Here is a 10,314-nt window from a genome sequence, read left to right as displayed (position 1 = left end):
AGGGAGCGCATGCGGAGGCCCCGGCTGGAGAGTCTTGTTGCAGCTGAAGAGCGTGTCAGAGAGTCAGGATTTGCTGGAACACCAGGAGTGAGGTGGGGGACGAGGAGGGTCAACGGTGACTTCGTGAGCTTCTGGTCTGAGAAACTGAGGGGATGATGTGAAGGTAAGGATGCGGGGGAACAGGCTGGAATGGAACGTCAAGAGCTTCACTTAGGACGAGTTGAGTCCCAGCTGAGACACATCAAGGGAGGCTCTCAGATGCGCAGCTGGATGCGAAGTCTGGATCTCCGGAGTCTGGGCAGCCTTTCCGCAGCCTGGAGCAGGGCCCGTCAGAACGAAGACAGCACCCACGTGCAAGGGCGCTGACGCCGTGTCCTCGGGGAGAGTCCAGGCAGAAACAACGTTTCTTCGAAAGACCGTCATTTATTTGTTTTGCTTTTTTTTTTTTTTGAGACAGAGTCTCGCTTTGTTGCCCAGGCTAGAGTGAGTGCTGTGGCGTCAGCCTAGCTCACAGCAACCTCAATCTCCTGGGCTCGAGCAATCCTCCTGCCTCAGCCTCCCGAGTAGCTGGGACTACAGGCATGCGCCACCATGCCCGGCTAAATTTTTCTATTTATATTAGTTGGCCAATTAATTTCTTTCTATTTATAGTAGAGACGGGGTCTCGCTCTTGCTCAGGCTGGTCTCGAACTCCTGACCTCAAGCAATCTGCCCGCCTTGGCCTCCCAGAGTGCTAGGATTACAGGCGTGAGCCACTGTGCCCGGCCAAGGCCATCGTTTAGATGTAGGCAGAGGAGGACCTGGCAAAGGAGACTTACCCTAATACGCCACAAGACAGGCAGGAGTGAAGGAAGTGACAGCAGACGCTGTGGAGCGGCGCTGCACGCAGCGAGACGCCGCAGAGAAGGGAGCCGTGGGCTGGGGGGAGAGTCCCTGTAGCAGGGAAGAAAAGGAGGTGCCTGCAAGTGTAGGTAATTCTGCAGTTTTGGAGATGGCTCAGGCATTCTGTTTTTTATTTCCTCAGTCATATGTGAGGAAGGTGTTAGGTTTGTTCCAGGTGGGAACTCGAAAAGTATGTATAGGACAGAATGCAGTTAATGCAAAACTTATGCTTGTGAAACAAGAGCCGCAGGAGTCTGGAGAGTCGCCGGACTTTATGAATCTAACAGCCAGCTGCAGCCGGCACCCCTGCCCCTCCCCCACTGATGGAGACGAAGTCTGTCCCTCCCCAGCTCTCGTGGTAAAGACGGCACCAGAGCTGAAGGACGGATGTGCTGGGGCAGGGTCTCAGAAGTTGGTTGTTTGCAAAAGAATTAATTACAAGTAGCTGTTCTGGCCCACTTATTCCCCCTGAAAAACCCTCAATAAAACCCAAAGCTCTCCCCTTTTCTCTCGTGGACGCTTTTTCGCCTCCACCCATCTGCACCCAGATGTTCAAAATAAACAGCATTTTGCTGCACATGAGGCTCCGCACCTAAGAGAAGGAGCATCAGCAGCGTGGGTGCAGGCCGGGATGCAAAAGCTTTGACGAGAGAGCAGACAGGTGGTGTAGCAATGGTTTGGGAAATGGACCTATGGGAGAATGAATGGCCAGTGTGGGCAGGCAGGTTGGAGCACCAGTCTGAGGCCTAAAAGTCAGGATTTAACATGTTTGAAGAGGCTATTTGAGGGCAGATGCTCAGCGAAAAGGTGATGGTACATTCACCCCAAGGATAAAGAGTTGTCTGAAAAATAATAGGGAGAGGGAGAGGCAAGAGAGTTGGGGGCATTTCTGAAGAAGTGATTCTAGTAGCGGGTCCTGTGTGTGCTTGTGGATGTTGATAGCACAGTTCTGAAATTAAGGATTTTCTTTTTAATGATTTTTTTATCATGTTTCTATTTCTTAAAGTAGAGAAAGTAAATGAATTAAAATGTAGGTTAAATATTATAATTTATGTTATTTTTAAAGTAATTATATAATCCCTGACTGTACTCTAGGAAGACTGAAAGAGTTGTAAATCTGCAAAGTCTCGTTTGTATACCTGTTTCCCTGACCGAGCAGTGTTGGTGTCGATGTCCGCAATGTGCCTGGCTGGCTCAGCGCATGACGGCCACTTGGCTGCTTCACTTCGCCTGGCCGCGGTGCTGCGGGAGCGGCTCTGCCCAAGAAGACCGCCTCACACGCCCCAGCGTCAGGGCAGGGACGCCACGTGATTACGCCAAAGTCATTTATCTTTCAGATGATGAGCCATGTTGTCCCGGCCGCGGGACCTTCTGTTACTCGTGGGGGCGAGGGGGACCGTGCCTGAAAGAGATGGGCGAGAGAAAGAAACGAGACCAAGCAAAGGGTTGTCAAGGTCTACTTTACTTAGATTTTTAGTAGGTTTTATATACAGAAAACAAGGAAGTAAAAACAGAAAAATAGAGTGGGGGGATGATGAGGCTTGGGTGTGGGCTAATCAGCCCCAATTAGCATCTCAATGGCACCGAAAGCTGTTTGTGATTGATCACTCAACCCCAACCTGGCAGGGGGTCGGGAACAATTGCAGGTAGCATGCCCTGGAGCAAACACGTCATGGAATGCATTCTTCTCAGAACTATAGCTGGGGGGCTGGGTGCTATTTTCGTCTTAGGCTATTTTCCATGCGTAGGACAAGTCAGGACAAGTCGTTGGAATATGTTGAGTCTTAGTCTCCAACACCATGTGTTATGTTTCACCTACGTTTTTCTTATTCTGTTATTTCTTTTCTTTCTAATTGCATTTTGGGGGCAATAACATTAGAAATTTATATTTAAGTGAGTTCTATTCATTTTAACGACTCAATCTCCATGTCTTGAATACTAAGAAAGTTGTCTAATACGGTTACACTGTTCTGTGTTATTTTTAAAGATTAATTCCTGGTTTGTTTGGAACTTAACATCGCATGTTGTGTGAAGAATGACTCCATATTAATTTTTCTGTATTCTGGTATCCAGTTGTCCCCAAAACACTTCTGTAATAGAGAGTGCTCTCCTGTTCCTGTGGTGGTGTTTCTGGCTAGATATAAATTAAGTTCTTATTATGGACTTTTTATTACCCTAGTGCATTGATTATTTTTTCTGTTTTAAGGTTATTATTATGTAATTTTGCTTGTTTGTTTTAGAGAGACAAGGTCTTGCCCAGGCTGATCATAGCTCAGTATAACCTCGAACTCCTGGACTCAACTGATCCTCTGCCTCAGCCTCCCAAGTAGTTGGAACTACAGGCACCACCCTGCCTGGCTAATTTTTTTTTGTAGAAACAAGGTCTCTCTATATTGCCCAGTCTGGTCTCCAACTCCTAGGCTCAAATGATCCTCCCACCATGGCCTCCCAAAGTGCTGGTATTGCAGGTATGAGCCACTATGTCCAGCTATTGTCATATAGTTTTTAAATCTAGCAGCATCTTTGCCATTTAATTTTTTTTCTCTTCCACAGTATGCAGAGACTAACAACCTTTTGTTACCTGATATTCCTGTTGACTGTCCTTTCAGACGAATGCTCTCATACAATGTTTCTGAGTTTTACAGAGCATTACCTGAGATTTTAATGGTTGTGGCATTAAATTTGTTGATTACTTTAAGAATCATGGATTTTTGGAGCTTATTTAGTCTTCTCAACCAGTAGCAGGTTATATCACTACGAGTTCTCCTTCATATGTCTGAATCAGATGTTAAATTGTCTTTATTTAAACCTCATGTGCCCGGACTCTGTTAAGAGAAGCTATATAGTTTGTAACATTAGTTTTTAGCAGTTTGTACTTATAGATGCAAATCAGAGTCTTTGCTGAGCTCATTATGTTTGTGCATACATCCTTTAAGTTGATCTCCTGACATTTTCTAGGTCTCAATCATGGGTGATATCATCTTCACCCATATTTTGGGATGCTGTTTGTTCTGTAAAGAGCATGCATTTTGAAAGTTGGTGATTTTTTTTTACTGTGTCAGAGATAGGTACTTTTCATCTAAGAACTTTTTCTTTTATATATTTTGTTAGTAAATTGAGAACAAATTTTAATGTTGCAAAGTTCTCATGTTTCATTATTATTTAATGCTCTTTTAATCAAAATATTTTTAAATATGATTTCTTTCTTTCTTTTCTTTCTTTTCTTTCTTTAGACAGAGTCTCACTCTGTTGCCTGGGCTAGAGTGCCGTGGCGTCAGCCTAGCTCACAGCAACCTCAAACTCCTGGGCTCAAGCCATCCTCTTGTCTCAGTATCCCAAATACCTGGGACTATAGGCACGGGCCACCACACCTAGCTAGTTTTTTGTTTCTATTTTTAGTTGACTGGCTAATATTTTTTTCTATTTTTAGTAGAGATGGAATCTTGCTCTTGCTCAGGCTGGTCTCGACCCCCTGATCTCAATCGATTCTCCTGGCTCAGCCTCCCACAGTGCTAGGATCACAGGCGTGAGCCACCATCCCTGGCCTTAATATGATTTCAAATGTGAAGTCACATTTTATCTGATAGCTCACAGAATAACAAACTCTTACAAATGTTCATTAAGGCAAGACAGATCTTGTACTATTTTCTATATTTTATTTTATCTTTTTTTTCCTAAGGAATATCTTTGGTAAATAAACGTTTATAGAATTTTGCTTTTTAATTCTAATGGATACCTTATTCATGTGATATGCACCCATTAAATATCATTTTAATGAAAAAATTGATGAATAAATATTTTAAAAACAGAGGGATATTGTATATGATATGTCTGTGTTATCTGCAACTGTACCATGTACGTGTCTTTACTGCTATTATATTTTTTCATTTACACAGTGTCTGTGGTTGCCTTTATTAGACTTTATACTGCCAGATGACAGGACTGTGGCTCCTGAACAGCATGTCCCTGGCTGGGGAAGCAAAGGCTGAGCCAGGGGAGGGCGGCTGCAGGGCGAGCTCAGGCCACCAAAAGCAGCCCGTGTGCCAGCGGAGAGCACGGAGGAGCCGGGGCCCCTGGAAGTGTGACCGGGGAGGCCACGGGAGCCTTGCATGCTGGTGGAGGGGTCGGCTCCTCTTTGCTGGTGAGCAACCTGTGGGGGCAGGAGTAACACAGACAAGGGTGAAACGTGACAGGCTCCGAGCTGAACAGCAGGCACAGTGGCAGGCGCCAGGACAGACAGGTGGAGGTCAGGAGTGCACTGCAGAAGAGGGCAGGAAGGGACAGCAAGAGTGATCGCTCCACCTGGTGTGAGTGGCTGGTGGGCAGCAGGAGGTGCTTAGCTCTCGGTTGAAAACATGAACTTTGCCCGAAAAAGATTTGGTTTGGGGATTGCGGTAGGCTCTGAAGCCTCCAGAATGGAAAGCTAAGGGCGCAGTCAGAGACAGAAAGTGTGGGGGAGCCCACGTCTGCGAAGGCTTCTTTCTGCAGGAAAAGCGAAGTGGCAAAGTGGCAGGAGAGGGCAGCGCGGGGCCAGGGGCCTGAGCTTGGGGCCTTCCGGATTCGACGGCTGGAGATCACAGGTGACCGCAGAGACGCGTCAAAGGAAATGAGGAACGAACAGAGGGCCAGGAACACAGGGCCGCCTGGACGTGCAGACAGCAAGGGCAGGCTACTCGCGGGGAGGACGGAGAGAGCAGAGGGAAGGGGTGGAGGCTGTGTCTGTGCCTTCAGAGCTCACGCGAGCGATTCCACACCGGCCGCGCCTGCCAGTCTCCCGTGAGGCCCGCGAGCCAACCGTTCCTGCCTCCCTGTCCCTCCATGAGGCTTTATCCCCTCTGCTGGGGAATGCCTGCAGGTGTCGCCCAGGGACCTGGCGCGCCTTTAGTCACTTGGTGGTGACATCACTGTCTCCTCTGCAGACGGAAGCTCCGTTTGCCGAATGCCCTCGCTGACCTCCGTCCCGGGACCTCGACCCCTCCAGCAGAATCTCAGGCCGTCTCCCCGACCCTCGTCTTCTCCCTGCAGAGCTCCAAAATCTCCTAAAGACATTGTTTTGACCTGGGGTGAGAGGGATTTGTTTAATGAAACACACTCTTCAGTTAACAGTGCGTCCTTATCTTCAGTGCACAGATCCTTTCCTTGTGCCATTTATTTTCCGTTTCCACGCCGTCCCTCCCCCAGCCACTCCTGTGGACAGCCGTGTGAATGTCGCTGTCTTTTTATTTGTAGATTTGCCAAAACACATATTGCTGTTTTGTGTTTGACTATTTAATATACAAACTGCTGTGCTGTGACGAGCCTCCGCCTATCTCTTGCTTTTCCACTCCGCATCGCATCTGCAAGATCGACCCGTGTTCTGTGTCCAACAGTCCCTGACTTCTGACAGCTCCGTGTGTCCCACACAGGGGCCTGCCACATTTCGCTGAACCGTTTCCCAGGAGTAGACTTCACGAGGCTCCTACTCTGCTGCAGTGTACACGTCCTCTTGGGCCCCACGTGAAGAATTCTCTGGATATTGACCCAGAAGCAGGACCACCAGATCACAGAAGAAAGCACACTTTGGTGGCTGGGACCCTCCAGAAGGGCTGTGCCAGCACACGCCTCCCAGCTAGCCGGGGCCCCAGGCCCATGCATCTGCCCCGCTGGGCATTATCCAGCTGTCTCATTTTCATTGATCCTCGGGGTGGGAAACAATTTCATTGTCTGTTAATTTCCATGTCTCTAATCACTGAAGAGCTTGTGCACCTGGCCACGTGCATTATGTAGCCCGCTGCATCCTCTCCTCTGTGAATTAACTGTTCACACTCTTTGAGATTCTGTTGGGTTCCTGCCTTCTTGTTGACGTGAACACTTACCTTCCTCTATTCTACATATAACTCTCTTGTTGGTTATAGACCTTCAAGATACCACCTCCCAATTTCTCTGTTAATTTCATCCCTGGTGCTGCCATTGAACAGAAATACTTAAATTTGATGTAATCAGATTTAAAATTTCCCTCATGGTTTGTGCCCTGGGGGTTGTTTAAGACATCTTTCTCTACACCTATGTCACAAATCTATTCTCTAACATAATTTTTAATTGATTTTATAATTTTCTTTTCGCACATAGGTCTGCAACCCTCTGGAGTCACCTTCCCAGATGGTTCTAGGTAGGATCGGTTTTATTTCTCCTTTTTCATAAGCCAGTTTTCTCACGTCCGTCTTCCACAGATTCCGCCCCTTCTCCCCGATTTGTGCCCTACACATTCTTTTAAAATTCCTTTATGGCTGTATGTCTTGCCTCCAAGCTCTCTCCTCTTTCATTTTCTTTCTTCTTGCGCCAATGCTGCGGTTATTGCCGTGGCTTTGAACACTCTTGTTACCGGGCAGGACAAGTGCATTTTGCAACTCATCTAACAGTTGATTACATGGAAGGTGTTTCCAGAGTCTTTGGCTGACACCCTCCCCTGTCCTCCACTTTGGCTCACTACAGTCCAGTGTTGATACCAGGACTAGCTCTGTTTATTTTTGCTCCTCTCACAGTTTATCAGAAACCTAAAAGCAAATTTTTTTTAGAAATTCAAATCATTCATTCCATCCATAGCTTTGGGGACACAGTGACCCATCCAGTCAGTGGGTTAAGATTGAGAGGGACAGTGCTCGCCGGCCTGGGCTGTGGCTTTGCACCCACTCGAGGGCTCTGCTATCTGGCCGGCAAGGGCCAAGGAGAAGAGGACCAGAGCCACCACCCCTCCTCAAGGCCCTTCTCTCCAGACTGGCTTTGCTTGCTAGTGGGAAGCAGTAGAAAGTGCCAGAAGATTGTCACGTAACTTTAAAATGTTGGGAATAAAGCACCATGAACTCAAGTAGAAATGGTTCTAATACCGTTAATCTTGTGTAGTTCTAAGACTTAAAAAATGTATTCATTACCTTTTTCTCATAATTATCTACTAAATAAAATCTCAAGTTCCTTATCCCAGGCATGACACCTGACAAGCACCTATTTTCGGCAGAATTTCACGCTGGCCTTATGGTGGGTCTCAGACCCCCACTGTGTCCCACTGGCCCCTCCTGTGGGTGCCACCCTCACCCCATCTGACAAGCAGGTGTGCCTGTGTCTCCAGGAGCCACTCAACCACCGGAGCAGGAAGCTCAGAAAGGACATTGCAGAACGACATCAGCTCAAGGCTCAGGAGGAAAAACTGCAGGCTCTGCAGGTGGGTTCCTTAGATTCCCAGAAGGAAAGACTGCCTGGAGTGTCATTAGGGCCCTGCCACCCTGTTCCCCACAGCGACCTCCATGGAGCAGCCTGCTGGGGCGGGCTGGGGATGGGGGAAGGTCGTGGAGGCTGAGAGCCCAGGTGTTGGCCTCGGCTCACTCTTTGCTAGCTCTGACCTTCATGTGACTTTGATGTTAAATGAGAACCAATCTGGGTAGAGCCTGCTCTCCCTGGCTCCTGGTGAGGAGTAAGGATCAAAGGAGACAGCGTCTCATCAACTGAAATCACTACACAAACCACAGGTCTCCGTTTCTGTCTCCAACCTTTCTTTTTTTTCCTTCCACCCATTCGGTGTGACATCTGTCCTTCCCTTACGCCCTAAGGGGGGTTAAAGGCCGGCAGTGAGAAGACACGTCTGGGTGGCACATGTGTGTGTGTCCCACTGCGGTAGGACACAGCATGTGTAGATGGTCACACGAGTGTGAGGTGGGAAGAGGGGATGTCCCTGTCTCTGCAACGCCTGCGACACGCAGAGGCAGTGGCGAGGGGGAGAGAGCTGAGGAACCTGCACCCCACTCGCACACTCGACTGCGACGGGCCAGGAGGGAGCCGTCGGCCCCTGAGTCTTAGGGCCCCCCTCTGTAGTTCCAGGTGGACCACGGGGACCGCAGGCTGGAGACTGAGCTGGAGAGACTGCACTAAACCAGGGGACGGCTGGGTGCCCCTCCACAGCGGCTGGGCCCGTGGGAGGACGTGCCGCAGAGGTGGTCAGAGCCCTCGAGGTCTCCAGGCAGCAGCGCAGCTCAGCAGCCTGGTTGCCGGCCCCGAGAGGACGGCCAAGGAGCGAGGTGCCGGCACACTGCAGGTGCGTGGCCCGAGGCTTGCCCAAAGGAGCGAGGTGCCGGCACACTGCAAGTGCGTGGCCCGAGGCTTGCCCAAAGGCTGGCGTCCTCCGGGTTTGAGGCAGCCTACCTGCTGCCCCCTCTGGGAGGTGTGAGGGGGAGGGGCTCACGTGACATGCGGTGACATGGGCTGGTGGTGGCTCATCCCAGGCCACACATGCTGCTGCAGCAGAGTGTGTGCAGAAGAAGGTACCATCCCCCCAGTTCTCAAGGTGGCGCCCTGGCATGGCCTCCAAGAGAGGTGGGAAGGGAATTGGGGGTGACAGGAACCTGAGAACTGACCGCGATTCTCTCTCTCCTAGAGCGCCGCGACCTGCAGAGCAGGTGGGTCACCGGCGCGCCAGTCCGTCACAGATATGTGCAGGGTCGCGAGACCCGCGGCCCCACAGGCCTCAGCGTCTTGGTGCTGCATGGCCAGTGCGCGAGTCGGCAGGAGGCACACACACCCGTGTGCTCGTGAGGGTCTCTGTTTCCAGGAGTGCCCCACAGAGAGCAGAGGCTCTTTATCCCGAGCTGGAGAAAGGAGTCGGCCAATCGCTCTTCAGCCACCGCCAGCAGCTCTGACCTGCTCTCACCGGCCGCGCACTCCAGGCTTGGCGGGGCCTTCTCTGTCCCCTCCTCCACCTGTCCTGCCCCATTAGGCGCAGCCAGGGCGTCTCCAGGCCTGCCGTCGCCTGAGCACGTGCCCAGTCCCTCATGCCACAGCCTCCTTCCAACGGCGCTTGAGGCCACGGCGGGGTCGTCCTCGATCTCCAGGGCCATCTGCGAGATCAGCGCTTCACCTGCGAGCCGGCGGCAGCGCGTGTCTCACAGTCGCGTGGTGAAGCAGGTGTGCCCAGGCGTGTGGGTGGCATGAGCTCGCAGCGGCGGTGCCCCACACAGCGAGCCCAGCAGCTGTGTCACAGGAACGTTCCTCCCGAGCTCCTGGAGCAGGAGGGAGCGTGCGAAAGTGAAGGCCCTGTAGCTGTGCTGCTTGTGTCGGACTCTCTCTGCTGGCAGGCTCACTCTGGGGACTCTCCTTGCTGTCTTGAGGGAGTGCGTGGCCCTGGGTAAGGCCCTGCAGGCGACCCCAGGAGCCAGGAGCAGCCTGCAGGCCCCACCTCAGCCAACAGGAGGCACAGGCTCTCAGTCTTGTGGCTGCAAGAGCCTGAATTCTGCCAATGACCTGAGTGAGTGACCGTGGAAGCCGATTCTTCTTCAGGTGAGGCTCCAGGTGAGGCTCCAGGTGAGGCTCCAGTCCAGCCCACACCTCCACTGCAGCCTGTGAGACCCAGCAGAGGAGCAGCTAAGCTGTGCCCAAATTTCTGACCTGCAGAAACTGTGAGACAGTAAA

The 10,314-nt window shown here is 50.7% G+C and overlaps 1 protein-coding gene across 1 annotated transcript; it reads left to right on the top strand.

Annotated features, from left to right (window-relative positions):
• Positions 1–2,061: 2,061 nt before the first annotated feature.
• Positions 2,062–10,314, top strand: TRIM40 (tripartite motif containing 40). Its single transcript, XM_076003604.1, is given in 5 exon segments — positions 2,062–2,189; positions 5,371–5,462; positions 7,905–8,077; positions 8,725–8,944; positions 9,286–10,314. Coding segments are annotated over 5 exon segments (873 nt in total). The 3' UTR covers positions 9,546–10,314.

This window comes from Microcebus murinus, chromosome 5 (genome assembly GCF_040939455.1).
Source record: "Microcebus murinus isolate Inina chromosome 5, M.murinus_Inina_mat1.0, whole genome shotgun sequence".
NCBI classification, from domain to species: Eukaryota; Metazoa; Chordata; class Mammalia; order Primates; family Cheirogaleidae; genus Microcebus; species Microcebus murinus.
Note: the sequence above shows the minus strand (reverse complement) of the source record. Positions and strands in the feature narration are given on the sequence as shown.